General features: G+C 40.0%; 1 protein-coding gene across 4 annotated transcripts in view; it reads right to left on the bottom strand.

Moving 5' to 3' along the window:
* Window positions 1–5,917: 5,917 nt before the first annotated feature.
* Window positions 5,918–22,773, bottom strand: part of RHOBTB1 (Rho related BTB domain containing 1) — a 48,112-nt gene continuing 31,256 nt past the window's right edge. For all 4 annotated transcript variants that reach the window (XM_036386104.2, XM_036386105.1, XM_036386106.2 and 1 more), the window contains 7 exons: window positions 16,812–16,997; window positions 14,116–15,080; window positions 13,575–13,693; window positions 11,547–11,697; window positions 9,901–9,989; window positions 8,703–8,808; window positions 5,918–8,206 (listed from right to left, as the gene is read on the bottom strand). In XM_036386104.2, coding sequence (XP_036241997.1) covers window positions 8,037–8,206; window positions 8,703–8,808; window positions 9,901–9,989; window positions 11,547–11,697; window positions 13,575–13,693; window positions 14,116–15,080; window positions 16,812–16,997 — 1,786 coding nt within the window. In that variant the 3' untranslated portion in view covers window positions 5,918–8,036. The remainder of the gene's footprint in view (window positions 8,207–8,702; window positions 8,809–9,900; window positions 9,990–11,546; window positions 11,698–13,574; window positions 13,694–14,115; window positions 15,081–16,811; window positions 16,998–22,773) is intronic.

Raw genomic sequence — 22,773 nt, 5'->3', positions numbered from 1 at the left:
GAGGATGGCCAGGAAATGCCAAGTGTCCGTGTCAAATGGTTTTGACTTGGTTAGTGCTTCACTCAGCTGATGCTAAATCAGAGGATGATGGTGTAGCTGACTGCTGAAGGGACAAGGGGAAAATGTGGTGGCTGGGTTTTATTCACTAGCTATTGCAATTGAGGCAAAAAGGGAATTTAAAGAGATCTGTGTTATGCTTATGTGTCCCTGAAAGAAAACAGCTGATGAAGCAGTCACAGAGAGAGAGAGCATTTGAGCCTGTAGCGTACACCTGACAGTCCATTGAGCATTGATTATGATCAGTTGTGCACCTAAAGGCCAGGGGAAGGTCTTGATCATTTGCATGACCCTGGCAAAACCATTTCTGTTTCAAGTCTGCTGAACAATAGAGATACAAATCCTGAGAGCAGTCTGGTACAAATTTTGGATAAACCTCCAGGAGGTGCAAAGTGTGCTAGAGTGGTTATGGGTGCTTGTGGATGCTGGCCAGCCTGCCAAGATGTGGCTTAGTGGATGTGCAGTAATTCCATTCAGTGCAGGAGCAGGTGGTGCAGTGAAAGCACACTGGAATGCTGTGTGTTAACCTGCTGCCATCACCTGGATTTACTATTAGCAGTTACAACAATAGCATTAGAGGATCAGGAGAACTTTCAGTAGTGGAAGGTGATCAGCCAAAGGGCATGGAAAGAACCCTGCTGGATAGGGTTCTTAGGTAGGCTCCTTGAAAAGGAGCACATGGTCAGGTGGGAAAAGCCTCCCTCCTGCATTGAATTCTACATCCCAGCACTTCTGGAGCAAAGAGATGAGCACTACTGGGTCACGCCAAGGATTTGTCTGTCCCTTACACTGAGTCTGACAGTGGCCACAAACTGATGTCCAGAGAAACAAAGAACAGCATGACCAGCTAGCAACAGCTCTTCTGCAAACCCCCAGCTATTTGTTCAGCTTTGGAAATTGCTCAGTCAGGCATGTTTTTCTATGCATTTATTAACTCCCAGTAAACTTCTCATCCATGAACCTTTCCAGGTTACCTGGGATCTCAAAGCTCTTCACACCCCCAGTGTCATGTGCCAAGTTCTGCAGCTTGACTGCTCTGCATGGGAAGTCTGACAGGGACTGAAAAACACCTAAGAAGGGCTGAAAGTACAATGAGTAAGATTTCTGGATTTCTCTTCAGTGTCTGGGTACCAGATTTAATGAAACAAGCTTTTGAAGCCCAAGGGGAGAATGTGGTTCTAGGATAACATTCTCTGGCCCAAGTCTCTGTGTTAATGGGCTGGGCAGGTGTGCAATGTCAAAACAAAGCCATGGATCCAGAAGAGAGCAGCAAGGCCATTAAATCCTACCCCTACAGCTGCAGCAAGTGCCTGCCTTTTACAGATGTGTGGCACATGTGCTCCCTGTACCCCCACTCAGTGCAGGGCACAGAACAGTTCCTGGAGACCTACAGCACCTACTGTAGTGCCTTGCCAATTAAGTAGCAGAAAAAATTGAAGGTGAATAATTTCATGGATTCTAACAAACTCCCAGGCACCAGCCTCCTTGCCCCTCTGTTCAGCTACAGAGGAGCAATCTGTTCTATTAACAGAAAAATTCTGCCCAGCAATGCCTGCACTGACCTTCAGTCACCTCCTCACCTTCAGACATACTGGAGGCCTAAGCAGAAAGCAAGTCTTTAACCTAATTACCCAATTATCTTGAGGTAATTACCTAATAATCTTTGGATGCAGTAATTTTTTTATTTCTTATTCCTCCTATCTTCTTAACAAACAGCTTCCAGAAAACAAAACAAACCAACAAACAGACCCCCACAGCAGATTAAAAACCCCATTAAGGGCAGACATCCGCCTACCTCTTGTTACCTTTCCTACCCTCGAGAGCTGAGCAGGGCAGGGCTGTGCAGCTGTGGGAGCTGCAGCACCTGCCAGAGCTGCACTGTGCTCAGCAGGCCAAAAATCACCTCTGCATGCTCAGACCTTGCTGTCCTTGGCCAGCCAAAAGGAAGGGGGAGCAAAGCTGGGGAGGACCTGCCTCAAGAGAACAGCCTGAGGGAGTCCTTGGGAGATGAGCAGCAAATGTGTGAGTGGTCACACCTGGCTGAGGCTGTATCAGAGTGCTGTGCGATGGCTTACAGACTGCAGGGCTGCTGACACTTGATCACATCCCCTGCAAGCTGATGCAGCTCTTCCTGTGCAGGGAGAGCTGTCCTGTTCCTGCAAGAGCAGGAGGGATTTACAGAGATTTCCCACCCCAGAGAGTCCCCAGGGACTCCTCAGAAACCCCAGTCTTTAGAGTACTTGTGACAAAAGGCACCATCATCTGATTTTCAACACATGATGAGATCTGCCAATTATTTAGAAACTCACCCTACACACTCCATAACTGAAAAATGTAAATGTGATACAAAGAGCACAGGGATCCACAAAATTTTACAAGTAGCTGTAATTAAGGACCCAAGAGAAATACGTAAGGAACTTTCTTTGTAATATGTAGCGCATAACTAATATTTAAAATACTGGGTGGTGGAGGCAATCACATCTGATCATGTAGTCAGAATGACCAGCTTATATTTAATGACTAAGATGCAAATTTAATCATATACTCATAAACTGCTAATTGTAGGGGTTTTTTTATAGCCTGTGAGGATAATTTGAATACTCAGTACTAATACCTGGAATGCCATGTAATCCTTATTATAGAGCCATAAATTAAAAAAAATATTAATCCCAGTGGGGACTAAAGAATCTTTTCTTTTTTAATGTCAAAGGCAAGAAATTATTATGAAATCTTCACATGAAGTGTCATCACCTAGCTGCTTATCTAAAACTTCAGCTAAGTGTGAGGGTGGAGGGTGAAGCAGCCTTCCATGGCCTCAGACCTGTGCAATACAGAGGGATGGCACCCAGGTTGCCAATTCTGTCTAATGGTGAAGGCTGCTTTTCTTAAAGCTGAAAATCAGAGCTGATATCTCCAGGGCATATTCCCCTCTCAGTTTAGCATCTTCAGATGGTACCTGAAATACTCCTGTCCATGCAGGCACACAGCTTATGTCTGTATCCAGTCACTCAGTCTCTGACTTTGAGTGGTTTTGCAAATTTGTTAATTTATAGTACTTTTATCTTGAAATCCCTAAACAGGCCTGGCTGCCACAGAGCTTGGTTCCAGCATCTGCTGCCACTTGGAAGGAAACTGGCTGGAGATCCTTCCTGTGTTGGGGTAAGGTCATTGTTGCTCTGGAATATCCTTCAAGATGGCACAAAAACATATACAGACACAACATATACGAAACAGATATATGATGTCCAGGAGGTGGTACTGGACATCTCTGGAGGCCAAAGGACAGACTGTGAGGTACCAGTGTACAGGAAAGGGCTTGAGATGAGCTAGCAATGTACTGTCATGTTTTCACTGTAACCTGGGCCCCCGTGCTGTGGGGGTGGGATGCAGGACCTGCCTCCTGGGAATGTTTGTTGCTGCAGAACATCCCAGTGAGATGTTGTAGATATGTGGCCTGCTTACAAACCAGCTGGTGAGGCTGAACAGTTATAAAGGAGCCATCACAAGTCTGTTGTCCCATGCTAGGCTCGCCCTGAATCACAGCTTTACCTTTTCAGTTTGATCTTCTCTAGAGCTGGGATACATTAGCATAACCATTCTTGCATCTTCTAATGTTCAAATTTCCATCTTAGCCTCCTGCAGCCTTGATCCAAAAGCTTTTCATATTTATACCAGAAATCAAGGTTTTTATGTAAGCAGCAGTGAGGGATTTAGTTTGCATATATAAATATACAATAGTCTCACTACTCTGGCTGCTAGTGCAAAGTGAATCCGTGACATGGGTTGTGTTTCCTTAGCTAAAGGCAAAGGCATAAGTTAACTGACAATGAATTATCCCATTGTAGAGCCTTCAGGATGGGGATTATCACTGCTAACACACTGTCTTATCCTGCATGCAGTACACAGAGCTGACTTCTTTGGGAGATTTGGAACACAGGCAAGCGATAACGTGGAAATTCATTAGGCAGCACCTCAAAGCCCCAAGTGTGTGTGTGTAGTATCTCATCCATTTCAATGGGAATCTTGCCTGCAGGAGAAGTAAACTCATGCAAATGCTGTTAGATCATTTTAATAGACCAAAAATCTAAGGGGATTCAGGAGTGGCAAGCATTCCCCTTAAAGACATCTCACTGCATAGTACTTACTTTGGAATCCAACCCAGAGTAAGTTGATGTTGGCCTATCCAGTGACAAGAGTAGCAAGACTGTGATTTAAAAAAAAGGGACAGAATAGGGACAAAACTGTAGTTTCATCTGACAAAGCAAATCTCTTCACCAGACTTTAGGATTAAAGTCTGTAAGAATTGAAATATGTCACCATCCTGGAGTTTGCGTACCAAAATTAATCCTATTTAGTACATTAGATCTTTATCTAAACCTCTTTGTCCAGAGGATGAGAGACTTGACCCCTGAGAGAAGGATTTCCAAATGCCTTCAGTTGCTCTATCAGTGCTTGTTATTTGAACATGGAAGAAAGAAATCCCCCAATTTTACAAATCAAACGCTTCTAGGCATAAGCTGTACTTGAGGGCTATCTGTAGGCAAGCTGCTGAAGAATTAGGGCAATAAATCACTGTGCTGTTTTCCTTACTCCCTCTGTTAGAACCATGCTTTCAGTGCTCAGAAGGGATTTCCAGACTACTCTCTTCCACTAGGCAACCCTTCTTAACATAACAAACCCACATTTTTAAGTGTTGTCTAGCTTACCTTTGCTCACTTTGAGGCCTGATCTGACTAAAGGACTGTGAAGATCTTCAGTGAATGAAATCAGGGAGTTGTGGCTGAAGTCTGGCCACTCCCATCTTACACAACACCTGGCTATTTTCTGGCTTTGGTGGGCTACTTGCAGGTAGGAAGCCATAGAAACTTTTCTGTTGTGGTGCAGAAAAACTTGCTGGCAGAAATTCTGTCTTAAAGAACAAATAGGAAAACATTGTTTCTAAGAGGTAAGATAAATGAGACTCTCCACAAACAAAGACTTCTTAATATTGGTCTTAATATTTCAAACAGAACACCCTGGAGAGCAATGCTTCTGATTTGCTCCTTCTTCCCATGGTACTGCTTTTATCATAAAAAAGAGAAACATTTTTACACCTGACATCACCACTCTTTCTTTTGAGCCCATTACCTTTTACTAATGCTAAGTTCAAAGAAATAAAATTTTGCTTCCAAAAGTAAATTAGATATGTAACATTTTCATAAATTAGCACTTGAAAAGCAAACACTGTACTGAATGTACTTACTTTCAATGTCATTGGCATTGCTTTGTGATTTTTTTAAAGCTCTTAACATGGCATTCTTTGCATGATATCTTGCAAAAATTGTCTAGAAAAGTACCAACTTTACACATCTATCAATTAAATAAGCTGTATTCAGGAAGCTGAGCGTTTGCTAATAGGTAATGAGGAATTCTGTAAGATGGTTGACAACTAAGGCAGTGAGAAAGTGAGGAAAACAGTGTTTATACATATTTTAGAGCATACTGAAAACCTTACAGACATCCTGCTGTTTACCTACATTTTTCCTCCCTGTGTCTGTCATGACCAATTAGTTTCATGTCCCTTGGGTAATATCATGCTAATTAAATAATAGAAACCATGGGGAAAAGCGGCAAGAGGTTTGTTTTTCTTTTGCTGTGCAGTTTAACAGTAAGTGACAAGCACCAACCTTCCAATATCATATGCAAACTGTAGGATTTCCTTGTGACATTCCCAACCATAAATCCTAATGTGCTATGCAAATATGCAAAATTTCAGTAAAATTCAATGAATGACAGCACAACTGAATGCTTACAAGCAGCATCAAAAAGTGAAGGATGCAAGGCAAAATTCAACAAGTTTCTTCAAAGAGCTAGGAGACAATTTGTAACTAAACAGTTTTATTTACTTTTTTTTTCCGAAATAAAAAACACAAAATAACCACCAAGATTAAAGGCCATAGACAGCATTAACCAAATGAACCAGCCACTTGGTTATAGTAGCTGATAACTAGAATAACTGGATATTATTGCATATACCTCAGGTTCATTTATATATCCATTACAGTTTGGCAAGATTACAATCATACAGTAGCTTTGGTTGTGTAAAACCTAGGAGCAATACTTACTTAAAATGTGATTGGTTAACATTTTATGACAACAGCTATTTTTCTGTCTTGACATACCTTCTCTCATTCCATGTTCTTGTCCACTTTGCCACTGACCCAGAATTAAGGAGACATATTTGCAACCATTGTTTATAGCCCTTCTTTATCACCACGTGGTGATGGATCTCAGAGGGGTAGGAATCTCTCCCTTGCTCTCCTCGTACAGGTTTGTAGAGCAGCCTCTCCTCCATGCTGGTGGCTCCCACCACCCAGCTGTGGCAGCCTCAGCCTGGCATGAGTCCGTGCAGAATGCAAATATGTCGAGGTGTTTATGGCTTTCAGGCCAAAGCCTTTCCTGACCTACAGTGCTGGGGGGTGACTGTACTGCTTTGCCTTTGGATACAGAGAAAAAACCACAAACAAACAGCTTTTCACATTGGTGTGCTGAGCTGCCAGCACAGAACAGTATTAACAAACCTAATACACAATACTACCTTGGTTACAGAGTTGTGCCTGAGACACTGCACAGGATTGCATGTGTATGTTCTACAGTCTATGTATTTTAGTTTTGGTCTTTTAAAAAAATGCTCTCATCCTTATGTAATCTAGTGTAACACTGCAGCTTTAGAGTAATGGTTGATAAAAATTCATAAACACACAGGCTATTTGGAAACACTGGAAGCTTTTGCTTTGTCCTGCACCACTTGTGCAGAATTCCTGCCTTTCTGCCATCAGTCTGCCCCCAGCATTCTGGGAACATCTACTTCCACAGGAAATATATCACCTACTTAAAAATAACCTAAAACTCTCAGTTCTACCTGGGAAAGCTATAAAATAAATTGGATCAAACTGAAGTAATCTTGTGTGTGAAAACCCTTCTTCACTTACAAAATGCTGGAACACTAGATAACTAGATCTACTTGTTTGTGCAGCCCTTTCATTTGCTTGCACTGAAGCAAAAAGGAATTCAGCATGAGGAACGGCTGCATGGTGAAGATCCTGCAGAACAAGGTAACTGCCATGCAGTAATTCAAATGCAAGCAGTGTAACTGCTTTTTGCATTCAGATCCATACTTGTATAAGGATATAAATTAATAAGCCCTTCTAAATGATTTTAGAAATATCCTCTTTGATCTAGACATAGAAAACCTCTGAATACTTAGAATCACTAGATTTCACATGGCCCACATAGTCATAATTATTTGCACTTACATGGCAAATATTAGAAATACATTTGCCTGCAGTTGAACAGGTAATTATACTGCCTATTATTCAGCTGAGCAAAGATCAAGCACTCTATATCTTGCAGTTATTGGATCTTATTCTAACCCTTTGCTTTAGAAAGGGGAAATAACCATCTAATTACATTACCAGTGCACAGTATTTAGTTTGAAAAGGACAACCTATAGTAGACAGCTAGATTTTTTTTTTCCTAAGATGACTTTTTATGAGCTACTCTAAAAGCAGTCTCTTATGACTGAAGATTGTCTATTTCACTGTACTCGCATAGTAAAAATAGTTAAAATCTAATTACAAAGCTGCTACATGGTTATTTTGTGGTCTGTAAAACAAAACAGTATCCAGAATTTTATCTGAACAAAATACACCAGACAGTATAAAAATATTTCCCAACTGGAGATTGAAACATTAATGCTGGATTTGGTTTTTTTGTATAAAAAGTAATGTAATAATGGTTGACATTTATCTGCTTACCAGTCAAAAATATACATATGACTTCAAGGAGCTGTTCCAGGCTCATTTTCGGTGAGCTTGTGCTTTTGACCCTAGAAGTAATAAATGCACAAGTGGAACACAGTTTCCTGAAAACCTGAACTTTATGTTATTTCTAACAATAAGAGTAACTTCTGGCTATGGATTTCCACTTATTTGCTTTGTTCAGGCAACTACAGCAGAGGAATTCCAGAAGCACCACTTCCGCTTTGAATGATGTTTGTTCAGTGCAACATCTTCCTTTTCTCTCTCCTTTTTAACTCGCTGGTAGTGATCTTCTTCCTTTAAATACCATACAGGCGGCCACCGATGCCTCTCAAAATATTCTTGATTATCTGATGGAAAAAAACCAATGAAGGAAATCCCCAAAGATGCCAGTAAGATGCACAAATCCCAGAAAAGTCTTGCAAAAAGCTATGCAGTTAATCATTGATACATTCTCTATGCTGGCTTGCTTATCAAGGACTCACCCAGTTTCCTCAAATGTGTGAAAAGACTTTGAAAGCAGTCACACACAAGAGGCATTAGTTCACCAAAACTATAAAAAAGTAAGGCCTTTACAGAGTGTATTTTTTATTGCAGAGCCTGAAAGAGCTCTGTTCCTTTTAGCATCACTGAATTAAGTAAAGAACATGATGCTTGCCCAGCAATCAGGCTAATGATTATGACCTTTCTTTGCAGATAAGAATTTATGAATGCTGTTCAAGATAGCACAGAGGTTCAGTCTCATGGCTTAGCTACGTGAGTTCATCTTTGTCTTTATGTTTAATCAACTGGGTGGGGAGAAAGAAGGGGAGACCTGATGAAAACTGGCAGGGAAGTTGCCCATACCTGAAGATTTAGCTTTGATTTCCTTGCGGAACTTGGAGCAAACGCTGTTGTAATTGGTGCAGATGTAGTGCAAGCACCAAGCTGCCAGCTGGTTAGCATTGTGAAACTGTGAAGAAAAACAAAGAGCTTATTCCATTTCCTGGGGTTATCCTTCATTCTGCAGCCCCTATTAACAGCTAAAGCTGGAATGGTCCCAGCAGATGGTACCTGGCCATACTGTCCCAGGTGATCATTCTGACTGCCAGCTCTGATCTTGGAGTATAAACATGAGCTAGGTGCTGGCCACAGAGGATATTCTAACGTACTTAAGAGATATTGCTTCTGTCTCCAACCAGGAGAAGGAAATAAAAGAAAGATTGCTTTTCCTAAGATAAAAATGAAGTTAAATGAGCTGCTTTCTCTTGGGAGGGGTTCAGTTCTGGTTTTGCAACAGGATTACAGGTATTGCAGAGAGGGTCTCAAAAACAGCTGCAGGGAATCTTGCATGGTGGCCAGTGTTTTTTAGTGCTACTTTTGTGCAGTGTTTTAGTGCTACTTCAAGCCAAGCTGCAGCTGACTCGTTAGTGTGAAATCAAGAATAAGAAAATTTAAACAATATTTTACCTTATTTCACTGTAGCTGGGGGTCTGTTGCATTTTGGGAAACAGGTGTGCAGTTTAACTTTCAGATAGGAATTCTCTCTTTTAATTATTTATGGGACTCAAGAATATTGAAATGCACTTGAACATAAAGAAGATTTGCACATACCCTGAACTATCAGGTGATTGACTTTAAGTAGCCAGTTTAAGGATTCAAGAAATTTTGTCTTTGCAGTACAGGTCTAAATATATCTCCAAGAACTGAATTGAAAGGAATGCAAGAATCAATCACCGTTACAAAGCTGACCAGCTTCATTACATTGCTTTTCATGTTAGTTAGTGCACCATGGTCATGAGAACATGGAGCTTGGAAGTTCCACAATCAAGACAAACTAAAATAGATATTTGAAAGACAACTCCTCTGAGGTTACTTAAAGGGATATTTTACCTTTGAACTAATGAAAAAAACCTCCTTTAAAATAGACAACAGAGCTAGTTTTATTGTCAATCACTCTCAGAAGTGCAGGCTTTGAGCCACTTAGAATGCTCAGAACCAGTAGGGAGCTAAAAGCAAGTCCTGCAGCTGACCAGAATCTTTTCAGAAGGCTGTGTACACTGACCTGTGCCAGTTCCAAATAGGAGAGGACTTCTCCATCTATTGCAACGCCGCTCATGGAGGCCTTTGTCAGCTCTTGTACTGCATGCTGCTCTGTTAGGGGAGAAAACTCATCACTCACAGGGCAAGCAGCCACACTGCAAGGTCATACCATGGTCACAAAGAACGCAGGCAGCGTGTTCTCCCTCCTCCTGGTGGCCACCAGCATTGTGCAGGAGTCATGTTCACACAGGTATCCTTAGCAAGCTGAGATTTGGGGGAGGTCAAATTCTGACCTTTAGAGCTGTGGCTGAAGATGTGATTCATAACCACTTATGGAAGCACAAAGTTCAGCAGTCACTGGTCTTTCTCTGGCATGGGTGCAATATTCAATTTAAATTAGAAATATGGATCAGCTCTCTCCTTTCAGTCATACAAATTTTTTAATCAACAGTGCACTTGCCACTGAATTATTTATTAATGAGTATTCACACAGCACTGATAGAGAAAAGGTCACTTCAGGCCCTCTTTAGGTTTTCAGATTGGCTGTTCCTGGGGATTCAGATGAAGGCTCACCAGCCCACCCCCAGCAATCACCTCAGTTCAAGATTCTCCTTAACTCTTTCCTAGAATCTGAAAAGTCTGAGTGTTTTTTGGGAAACACTGGCAGTTGGTTTGATTCTACTGGGTTCAGGTGTTGGCAGTAGCCTTTGGACTCAAAATTTATTCACCAAGAATTAAATGAAATGAAATATTCTTAATACTGAATGTATGTTTACACTGTAGTTACCTTAAAAAATACCCAAAACTACAGCTAAAATGTGCAAATAAAATCTAGCAATAAAGATTTGGTCCGTAAGAACCAGTAAAGACAACAGACACAGTCCTGATGCACAGCTGAAGGAGAGCCAAGGTTTGCTATGTTAATAAATTTTGCCTAAATGTAGTCCTGTAAGTAGGTGTAGCTTTGTTTCAGCTCTCTCTGAGTTTTGGGCTTGGTCATGTCTCCAGAACAATGCCAAATTACTGACATAGAAAAAAATTAAACACAACACTACCCAAACAATCCCAGAGGTTGGGGTTGTGTATGGATTTATTTTTAAAACTTTAGTGGTATTCTAATCTGTAATTTTTCTTTAAATATGGGATTGAAAAGGTTTTCTTCCTGAAATGAGAGTTGAATCCCCATGGACATACCAAAATATCCACATCTCATCTAGTGAAAAGGGACCTACACAGCATTTCTAAAAACATGATCATCTAGGTAAGTTTTGAATTGGCTCAGTTACTCTCTTTAAACAGAAATATTAAGTGGAACACTTCATTCATTACTTAATGGAAAACCCAGCATCCTTCCTGGTTTTAGGTAAATTAACAACAACAGAATGGATATTACAATCCACAGACATTATCCTCAATATAAAGAGAAGGTTTACTCTTTCTGTTTTTAAAGCACAGAAAACTTCAGTGTTCTGAGCTGGATTAGCACAAAACTAAAAAGGCAAGAGAGAGGCAAACACATTTCTCTGTGTGAAAATATCAATTTGCATTACAATACCCCTCTCAGAAAGAAAAAAAATTTCTCTGACACTTGAGAAAATGTTATGTGTTCCAATAACCATTAAAGCAAATTTCAGCTGTTGCGGAAGATGCTGGCCAAAAAATTGTTACCTGCTAGAGCAATCAGGTGAGGAAGGCAAAACCTATTTGCCAATGCAATTAACTCAAGGGTGTCCAGTTCCTGACTGGAGGACAGTTGCTTGGTATACAAATAATCTAAAACTGCTTGCATGGAGGTCTTGTTAATGTTGGGCAGAGCTACCTGGAAAAGATATTTAAGAAGAGAATTTATAATTATTAAGGGATTTTCATATAGCAGTTATATTTCACTTCTCTCACTTTGCTTGTTTCTCTTCAAGGCATTTCAGAAATGCAGAGAAAACATTTTTCAAAGCAGAAATTTCCCATTCAAGTTCAAGACTGCCAACAGGTAAGCATTGCTCCAGAGTCAGATCCTTTGCCAGGTTATATCCAAGCTGAATTGGATCCACATCAAACAGTGACTCTGTTCAATGCTCCCTAGCCTGCAAATTGACAGCTACACATAACAGCCACTGAGCACTTCCCATGCCAAACTCCCTTGGTGGACTCCTTGAGGAATGCAATCTCTCTGCTCCTGGCAGGGATTTTCTGTGGATTCTGAGACTAGCAGAAAACAAAGGATAACAGAAAAACCACCCCTCTGTCTTTTGGTAAACAACCAAATTGTCCAGGTAAACAAGGTTGAGAAGGAACTGAGAACTGAAGAAATGAGGAAAAAAAATGTAAGCCCTTTCTGCCCCACACATGTAGTAAGTGTAACCAGCATGGAATGAAGCTGCCAGGACTAGGATAAACACTGTCTAATTTCTCATGCTAAAGCATAAACCTTTCATGCATATCAGCCACTCTGGGAAACAGCTCAGTTCTCCAAGTGAGAGCAGCTAGCTGTGAAACTCATTTATTATTGATATATTTTTGTTAATGCAGAGAACTGTAAATTTAATGAATGAGTTTAAAAAATTTGCCCCAAATACAGAAAAGGTAGTATGTAAAAATAGATGGATTATTATTTGTAAACCATTCAATTCATATCTACCTATATTTTAAAGCTTCCAAAAGCATTACTGAATGCTTTAAACTCTACAAAATGGAAGCTAAATATTTTAAATTGGAATGATGAGCTAAGACTGTGAAGCTAATAATTAAAAATAGGCTGGTAGAAAAGAAATGCATATTCTTCATTGCCAAATGCTGCATACTAGAATCAAATTATTTATTTTTATTGAACCACTTGTTGAGTGTGCCTCTGGGAAAGGAATTATGTTTACAGCTGTATTAGAAGAAGCCAGAAAAATCTAAGTAGAAAAATATCTGTCAGGATATTAAACACAAAATACTTTAACACTTCATATGAGCATAACTGTCTGGAAAGCAACAAGAAAAACAAACAAAAACAACTGGGTATGGCATAAGAAAAAATATTAGCAGCGTGTCTGGAATTTGAAAAACAGACCATGAAGGCCCATGAAAATACAGGGCTTCTTCTGCAAAAGTTATAGTAAGTAAGCAATAAAATCTTATTCAAAGCATTGAGATCTTTTAAACAGTATTGCATACCTGCTTTACTCCAGAGGACAAGATGATGCATTGCAGAATCTAGGCTGAGTTTCTACTAAAGTTAGGAGAACTTCTCCTAAAGTTAGCTCAGTTTCTACTGTGAAAACAGCTTCCTTTCCTTGTTTAACACTCATATGATATTTAACCCTTTTTTATCTTTAATTTCTTTATCAATGTCCCTACCCCAAGTATTCTTTGTAGTGATTTTGATTATATAAATATATATTCACAAAATATAAAAAAATATTTTAAAGAAATTCACAAATTCATACTTGATTTCCTTCCCCACATTTAATATTTTACAGGACTTTGGGTTTAAACCCACAGCCCAGTGGTGGAGGAAGTCTTGTGCATTGGAAAAAGTATGTTGTCTTCCTGGGCAGCCTTATTTAATGCCTTAAGAAGAAAAGCACCCCAGGTTTGCAAGGAAGAATAAATCCCTGATTTTAGGGATTGTTGCAACCTTTCAAATAAATGATGCTTCCATCATCCAAAATCCATCAGACACTGTAAACAAAAGAGACAAAAATAGACAAATACCTCACTGTTGGAGCTTTCAATAAATGATCCTCCAAACATAGCAGACATCCACTCACAGCTGCAGATCAGCAGTGGCTTGTGGGCCTTGATGCTTCCATCATCCAATTTAAATGTCACATCTGCCATAGGAACAAAGGCACAGCAATGCTGCAAGTCTGTGCTTAGGGTGCAACCTGTTCTCAAGAATGTGTTTTACTTGCATGTTGTTAACCAAGGACTTCCTTCATTTCCCATGACCTCCACCTCAAAAATAACTCTTGCATTTTAAATAGTTAATAAAAAGCTTTAATTGTAAAGGGGGATATCTAATGTTCAGCATTTCTGAGAATTGGATTGCTTATTTAAAAGCTGTGAGTAGATTTTGAGACATGAAACTACAGAATCCCAGGTTGGAACAGTGGCCTGAGTAACACCACAATTTTGGGGTCATCCCTCCTCTCAGAACAATGTAAGCTGTCACATTGTTTGAAGTCTATGAAGTGACAGTAACATGGATGAGAAAAAGAAACACTTCCTCCTGCTTAAGCGTGCATTTACTTACCAGAAAATGTCCCTTTGCAAAGGCACTCTTTTATCCGATTAGCTTTTCTGACATGAAATGCTTTAGTAATCTCTTGATTCATGAAGGCTTCTTTATTCATAATATTCTCCACCATCATTCGCAAGTCAAAGACTTCCAAGATTTCAGCAATCTGAGCCAGTCTGGTGAGGTCTTTTTCATTTTCATCCAGTTGGCCTGTGTATAAAAACTGCAAAACAGTTTTAAAAGGTGCAGCTTGCACAGAGGAATCCATTTTTACCACAGTTACAGGACACGTCCTCTTTGAGACAGGATTCACTTGCATTTCCTTGTGCACACTAACAAACCCCTTACCCCAGCAGGACAGAGATCTTGCTGCAGAGTTTGTTTCACCAGATTCAGGTTCTAGCATGTTTAAAGACTCACTGCTTTCTGGTGGGGGAATTTTAACAAGAGATTTCAAGGATGCCTCATCACTGTCACTGTTTGTCTCAAGGTGACTCGTCAGAACATCCTTATTTGTATTTTCTTTATTACACTGTGTTTCATCCAAGTATGGACTTTCCTCACATTCCATTAAGAAAAGGTCGTAAAACTTTGAAGAGGAGGTAGCTAGGTAAATCTTGTGAGCAAAAATGCAGTCCTGCTCCTGAAGAACAAACATGACATCTGCACACAGTGGGCTGTCCAATAAATATCCAGCTTCATTCATGCTCGGTGTGGGACACTCAGGAATTTTGATAACTGGAGGAGGGGCTTTTGGAGGTAGGAATGGAGCCTGAAGCAAAGGTTTTTGGACCTTCTTCAAATGAGATTTCCAGAATTGTAGGTGTCTTCTGGAGATCAGGGCAGCTCTAATTGCATTGTCAAACACATCTTTAATTCCAAACTGGTCAAATACACTGGTTTCATAGTAGGGTATCCCGAGTTCCTTGGCAACCTCTCTGCCTCTCTCTGGTGGCAAAATGTCTCCCCTTTTTATTGGCCTAGGGTAAACAAAAAATGAACCTTGTCACACAAAGTTACGCTAGAAATCATGGAATTTTACCAAATATTCAGCACTAAATCTGAGATAACTATCATTCAAATGAAACAAAATATAAAACTAAGTGCACAAAGCCCTTTGGAAATCTACAGTCATGACTCTAGAGAGTTTTAGAATAGCACATGTTTTAAATTTCATTTAAGTTTGGCGGTGTCTTTGCAATGTTACTAAATATACAAAGAAATCATTTGAACAAAATGGAGCTGCCTCTTACTTAAAGTGAAATTTACAGTAAAAAAATTTGATAGGATATTCGAGAACTTTCATTATTTAAAAAACCTCCTACCACCCCTTACTACTCAGATATTCTGTCACAACCATCATTTAAACACAAATGGAAATTCTCATGACATAAAAATGCCAGAAATACAGCTAAATATTAAATGGAAATATTCCTTAATCTCATGCTTTTTAAAGAAGATCATAGTAGCCTACAACAAAAGAGTAACAACACACACTGCAAGAGATAGGCTTGTTTTGCCTGCAGGAGCATTATGTGGGAACTCATGAATTTCCAGAGCAGCTCTAGTACATGATACAGGGAAAACAAACCAGTAAAAAGTCTGGGCTAGGATCCATTTTGCCAGCAAAAAAAAAATCATCTCCCCAGAAGGCACAACCCAAGAGTGTGTTCTGTGAGCCCACCATATTGGGCAGACACGAGCTGGCACAGATGGAACACACCCCAGACAACAGCTTGCTGAGTGCCAGCTAATAAATAACCAGTTCAGGTGGCAGGAGTCTGTGCCAGACACACAGAGCTCTGACTCAAAATTACCAATGGTGAAATCAGGGAGCAGGATTAGGGCAGAAGAGGGGTTTTGAAAAATCACAATTTTCTTTTAAAGAGTCAACCAAAAAGCCCACCCCACCATCACAACAAAGAAATGTTTAATGAACAAACAGACCTATAAAAATCACATTGCTACATCAAGAGTTTGACTGCAATGCAATGCAAAGTTTTCTAAGGGCTCACAAAATATTAATTCAATATCTTTAGGGAAATTTGTTACAATACAGTCATTAATTACACAATCATGGATATTATTTCCGTGAATCTGGTCTCATTCAAATTCCCATAAAAGGAATAAATTAGAAGCAAGCCAGTTATTGTGGGACTGTTGTTGCCAAATATGTGAATGGTTGTATTTTGTATCTGGGAGAAACAAAGCTTCTCTAGAACAACCCCCAAACTCTCTTTCAATCTCAGAACTTTTAGAAGTTTAATTTGCAACCATTTAATTTTCTACTATGATCTAGGATCACATTTAGCAAAACAACCAAACCGTGAGAATTAAGAAAATTTGAGTAGAATCTGACAGTTTAAAACAGTACCTGACAATAGTGAGATCGTAGGACATGATACATATGTTCATGGAGAAAAATACATAAGAAAACATTCAATAATAATTACCATCTCTATCTTACTGTAGTGTTCTGCCACCCAAACACGTTTAGATATCCAATGTGCAAAACTTTTGTGGGGAACTTAATAACTGTGCGTGTTAAAGAACTAACCAACTCAGACAACAGAATTAAAAAAAGAAGAAAGCACATATATTCTCATTGCCAAAAAAAGGAAACTAGGCTCTCCAGTTTCTCTTTTGCAAGTGTTGTACCTGACTACCAAGGTGATTTTTTTTTTTAATTCTCATTTTTGTTTAAACTTTACCTTGCCAGAGGCCGTCTGGCTCTGTTAACAGCCTCGAGGTCGGCATAGCGGAGATCCAGCTGGCAGCCCACCAGGATGACAGGTGTGCGAGGACAGAAGTGCTTGATTTCTTGATACCACATTGTTTTCACATGATTCAGGGAATTAGGATTAGCAATTGAAAAGCACAGAACAACAACATCAGACCTAGAAAGGTAACAAGAAAATACCTGATGAAAACCCCACAAATTATTTTTGCTGCAGTTTCACCTATTTCCATTACTCTGCTCTGCTCTTTGCCAAACGTGCTGACACCCAGATGTCAGAATAGATGTTGTTCGTGCAGAGGTGTGAGAGAAGCTACACATTTCATCACAAAAGCATGGGAGCACAAAGCCACATACCCAGGAAGCACTGCCCCTTCATGCTGAGATGATCCCAGCACGTGGGAGCGGAGCACTAAGAAGAGAGGTAGGGCTTTCCATTCTCTACTTTTACACAACAGTTACTCACAGGCTGCCACTGCTCCAGAAACAATTCTGCTGACTGGACACCTAAATTGTAGTTCAAAGATCATTGGTGCTTAGGAATTAGAGAGGAGCTGTGCAAAACTTCAGAACAGCCACGCAGGCAGACAGATCACTTGTGAACTTGTCATGGAGAAATACCTTTACTGCACTGTTTGAAGTACTGAGGTGGTTGCCTTTGCAATGTGCTTTGCACAGCAATTCTCCAATGTCTTTAATAAATAACCTGTTAGAAGGGCAAACTGCTGCAGAATGACCACTTCTACAATATCAGCAAAAATAAACATTACAGTGAAAATAAGGTCAGTAAACTGTAGAATAGGACAGTGGCTTAAATTAGAGTAAGCATGGCAATATTTGCAGGCTTTTAAAGGTTTCTAAGAAAACAGAAACTACTTCGCTAAATGAACTTGCTATATAAATTATAAGTATGAGGATTAAGGTTGACAGTTCATCCACTGAACCACAGCCTAACTCTTGTCAGAGCTGGCACCCAAAGGCAGAGAAATGATTGAATACTTGTCTCAGGGCATACCTAACTAGGGGCAGTTTTATTATTTATAAACAAGCAGTTCTCAAGCTCTTGGGTCTCTTACGGGAAAAAAAATAGAAAAGAAGAAAAAAAAGTTGAATTTGAACTCTTGAGGGAAATTGAGGAGAAGGGACATTTTGAGGAGGCAACTTATTGCTACAGAATTGTCAGCAGGATAAACTCAGCAATACCATCTCTATCTCAGTTCTAGTATTCTTTAATTTAGCACCAATGTGTTGTATCTGCAGTTTGTGTCATGTACAGAGCATCAGCAGTAGTGAATCTTAACATTCACCTTTTAAATAATGAAATACCTCCTCAGTAGTGCTGCTTTCTACATTTCACTGAGGGCACAGATATATCCAGCTATTTCTAAAGATAGCTGCACACAATATGGAGACTGCTGTGAGCATCAATTTAATGTAAGAGAAATGCTCCTGCTCCAAATTTCTGTCTTATATAAACTGCAACACATCTGTCATATCTAGGAACAAGGCTTTTTCAAACTGGAAAGTTCTCTAGTAAATAGTGAAGGGCTAAGCAGCCAACACAATGGTCTGCTGCACAGCTGAGGCAAACATGCTTTAAACTCAAACTTGCTCTATTCAAGGTCATGTGGGAGTAAAACCTGAACCCCAGGAGACATTTGCTAGATCCCAGAAAGAGAAATCAATGTACAGCTAAGGTACAAAAAACTCTATGTTACATGTATTCTAATAGGGTCAATTGTTTAATTCAAGGCCATCACAACTGCTGGAGTGGCAAGCGTTGGCTGCCTGGCTGCTCCTAACTACAGCTAAGCATCTTACAGAGACAGCCTGTCAGCATCCTTCAGAAATTAATACCTAAGCCCAGTAATTGCAGTCACGAGGACCCAACCCTCCTGACCTTACAAGCCACAAGACACACATCACATCTCCCAGAAAACCAAAAGGAGACAACTCCAGCAGGTGTTCACAGGCAGGACACACCAGTTCCCCAGGTGCCCCGTGCTGGGCACAGTCTGTGCTCCGGAGGGAGCCAGGGGTGAGCTGTGTCTCTGGGCAGGGCAGGCCCAGAGCAGCCAGCAGGCTGCCCCCAGCACAGCCCTGCATGTCTTACAGCCCTTGCCAAGGGAGAATCATGTTTTTGCCACCGTGGTCCTTGAGCAGCTCCTTGCCTCTGACCTTTGCTGGACAATCATAAAATGGAGATGAGCAAAGCTGGGTTCTTCCAAAACTCACTGCACTGCACTAACAGGACATTGTCACCTTACTGCCTTCCACATGGAAAGAATAACAGAGTAAGAGGTAAAAAAAAGTGATTTGCAAATTATTTATCTTGTATTTATCCTATTATTTATCCTTTCCCCATAAAACAAAGATTCCTGAGAGTTCTGCACTGGACAGAGATGATTTAATGGTTCTGTGCCAGGAACAGGACGGATGGGAAAGCGCTGGGTAGTGGCAGAGTTCACACGCTGAACCAGCACCACAGCTGGCTCTGCTAGCTCACAAAATACAGCCACTCTATCATAATAAATTAAGATTTCATTCAAGTCATAAGCACAATTTGTACTCAGTACCAACTGGAGACAGAAATGGATGAGGAAGATTAACCAGCTACATAGAAGTGTGAGCATTTCAGGAAAGGTGTCCTTTGGAAACTTTAATTAAAGTACCTACAATTCCTATTAAAGTCAAAGGCACATTTACAACTTGCTAACACTGCAGTATAAAGTTTGGTTCGACATTTGTTCATAAAGAAGCAGACCCTGTCAGGTTAAAATATGCATGAATATTTCCTAAACATTAAAAATTTACCAATGTTATTTTAATATTCTCAGGGAATGTAAAAGGGTATGATTTTTTAAAATGCCTATTCTACTGTCATTTTTGTGCAGTTACTTTTTGTGTTGGTTACCTAGAGAACGAGAAAGAAGAAAAAATAAGTAAACCTGATTTCTCCTTTCTCTCTGCAGCAACATATTCACAAATACAAGTTGCATTTATTCTAAAAACAGAATTTCATAGCCATTTCCCAGTAAAATTCAGGAGTAATTCAAGAAACATTTTAATAAACCTGAACACCAAGTGCTTTATAGAATCATTGAACAGTTTGGACTAGACCTTAAAGACCAACACTTTCTACCCCCCTGCCACGGAAAACCAGGAAACCCAGACTGAGATCCTGAGACCTTAGGAGTGGAAAACAGCACAAGAAATCCACCTAATACCTATTCACAAAAAATAATTCACTAAGATCAGGATTTTGACAAAAAGTAGCTTCCCACACTTATAATTTCCAAAAGATTTTGATGTTGCCTTACAGCCTTTCAGTGTACAGCCCAAATGCCCCTTTCTACCCAGCCCCTGACTTAGGAAAGCAAGGCAAAATGTGAAATTATGTAATACCACAAATAACAACTGCCACATACTTTTTTACTCCTTAAGGAAGGATTAAAGCATTGGAAATGTCCTTCTATTATAGACAAATTACATATACATCAAGCTGAGCCTCAGGCTCACTAACAGCCCCATTCGGCACACACCTTTCTAAGAAAGGAAGGAATCCTAACAGAAATTCCACAGCAACCTCTTTCTACTCACAGTATGGAACCATGGTGGGATGCACAGGAGAGAAGTAGGTCTGCATTAATTTCAGTGGCCTAAGAATATAAAGCATTTACTTCCCCATCAGCTGAATGAAATTGCTTTCACACAGGTAACAAAAGGAGAAAAAAAACAGTGCATACACACAGCCTGTCAAAGTAAAGTTACTGGAGAAAGCTGTCTATGTGACCCTCTCTGCTTATCACAGTCTTTCTTGGGCCTAAGTCAAACTCAAAAGAGAAAAATATCATAACAAATATATGTATATGTTGTAAAAATTTTTTTTCCAGTTCCTCATGATCATATGATGAAGGATCTGAATAGTTATAAACCACTGTAAAGTAGAAGGGGAGGCTTACAAATTTGGGTGGCTGAAGGTGATTTAAAGATACTGCCTGTCACTTTTTTTTCTGGCAGAAAATGTAACAAGAGGAAGCAGCAGAGCTGAGAGACACCTGAAATAACTGGATTCCCCATCAGCTGAGCCTCTGGTAGTGAGCAAGAGACTGTCCTGTGTCTGTTCAGTACCTCTGCTCTAGAGAGACATCTCTGAGGATCACTTCCAACCCAGGCCAGCAATGGCTTGAGAGGCACAGGGAATGCGTGAGCTTTCATTCACAAGGCACTTCTGAAACCTCAGACCTTCTCTGAATAAAGGAGGGGAGCTGCTGGCCCAGCCTCAGTTCAGGCACCAGCTGCTCCATGACAGAGGGCACTGATCTAACTAAAGGCAGACCAAGTAACTCTGTGAAGCCACAAACCTCACCCTAATCTCACTGAATTTGATGAATGAAAGTACCATTTTACCTCAAAGCTACCTTGGTTTTGTTCTTACAGAAACAGCATCATCATTTGTCCCTTGAGGAAAAAAAATCAGAAGGAAGTTGGTGGAAGTCTTCAGATGTCAGTGATAAAGCCCTGTTCTCATGGACTCCTTTCAGCAGCATTCCAAAGGTATATTTTTAGGGATTCAATTACATTGGAGTAAGTGGTAAAGGGAATTGTAATCACACAGAAAGTTGAATGCATGTGTTCCTCTGCATACATACAATACCCACAAGGCTTACAAAATCCATTCACCACAGAGGAAATAGTCTAAACCTATTTTAAGAGGCTCTGTCAGCAGTCTAACAGCAAGACTCATTCACATTTGTAAGTCATGAGGAAAAAGCTGTTTTCTGTCCGTGCTGTATGAACAGATTTTGTTTGGTCTACAGCTCATATTTAAGTTGCAAGTAAATAAGTCATCCTGGCTGAATTAGCTAACAACCCCCATTCTCGGTATTGAGAATAAATATTTGATTGAATTAACTCTTTGCAGGTTTATGCTTATATTTACACATACTAGAGCTGCATGTTAAAAACCCCAGGATACAGAGGCTATTTATCAAATTAACCAAACATGTTCACCTGGGGGAGGAAAACAAAAAAAAAAAAGAAAAGGATGCAAAAAGGGAGAAAAAGAACTACAAGCCAGCTTCTAGGATTAGCTTGAACATGATGATATGTTGACACTCTCATTCAAAACCAGATTGGACAGGAGGATGGGAGATAGTGAATCCTGACAAGTTGAAATGTAAATTAAGATGTTTTGTCTTTACACTTGCCTCCCAGAGAAACTGCTACAGAATAACAACTCGGGCTTTAAATGAAGTTCACACCTCATCTGCAGGCTTAGAGAATACAATAGCACCAAGGGTAGATTGTTATTAAACAAAGAGGTGGCTGGGAGCTGGAAATCAATACACTAAATCATAACCAAGGTATTATCATTTTACAGCATTTTGGGATGATTGTGCACCAAATGAAACCCTATGGGAAATTATTCATAAATGGCTGTTTGGCATCACATACTTCTTAAACTGAACTGAACAGGATATTTCCAAAACTAAAGCACACACTTTAGTCTAAGGGGGGGAAAATGTCATTTTGTAAACTGCAGCAAATATTTCCACAAGTCTCTGCAGCCACATCCCCCTCACTCCTTTAGCTGTCAGGAACTGTTTCCCAAAGCTCCCAGAGGAGTGTGATTATTAAACTAAACACCACAGAGCAGAATGCAAGCTGATCTCACTCTCCATACTCCCATTAAGGGATGGCAGAGAAACATTAACTGTTCCATCCCTGGTGGCATTCAAATGTTTCTCTAGTCCTGTCACACAAAAATAGTGGAAACAGATTCCTTTTCCCCTCCCTTCATGTTTCTATCTGTGAAAAAGTAAAGAAGGATTTATCTGTGCTACAAGCCTGATTAACTGTTCACCCAGTCATCTATAGCATAATCTATTTATGTAACATTTTCTAGAACTGTATGGAGCAAACTTTTCCAAGGA

The sequence above is a fragment of the Molothrus ater genome, chromosome 8 (assembly GCF_012460135.2).
Source record: "Molothrus ater isolate BHLD 08-10-18 breed brown headed cowbird chromosome 8, BPBGC_Mater_1.1, whole genome shotgun sequence".
In the NCBI taxonomy this organism is placed as follows: domain Eukaryota; kingdom Metazoa; phylum Chordata; class Aves; order Passeriformes; family Icteridae; genus Molothrus; species Molothrus ater.
The sequence above is the reverse complement of the archived record's forward strand: the minus strand, read 5'-3'. Positions and strand labels throughout refer to the sequence as shown.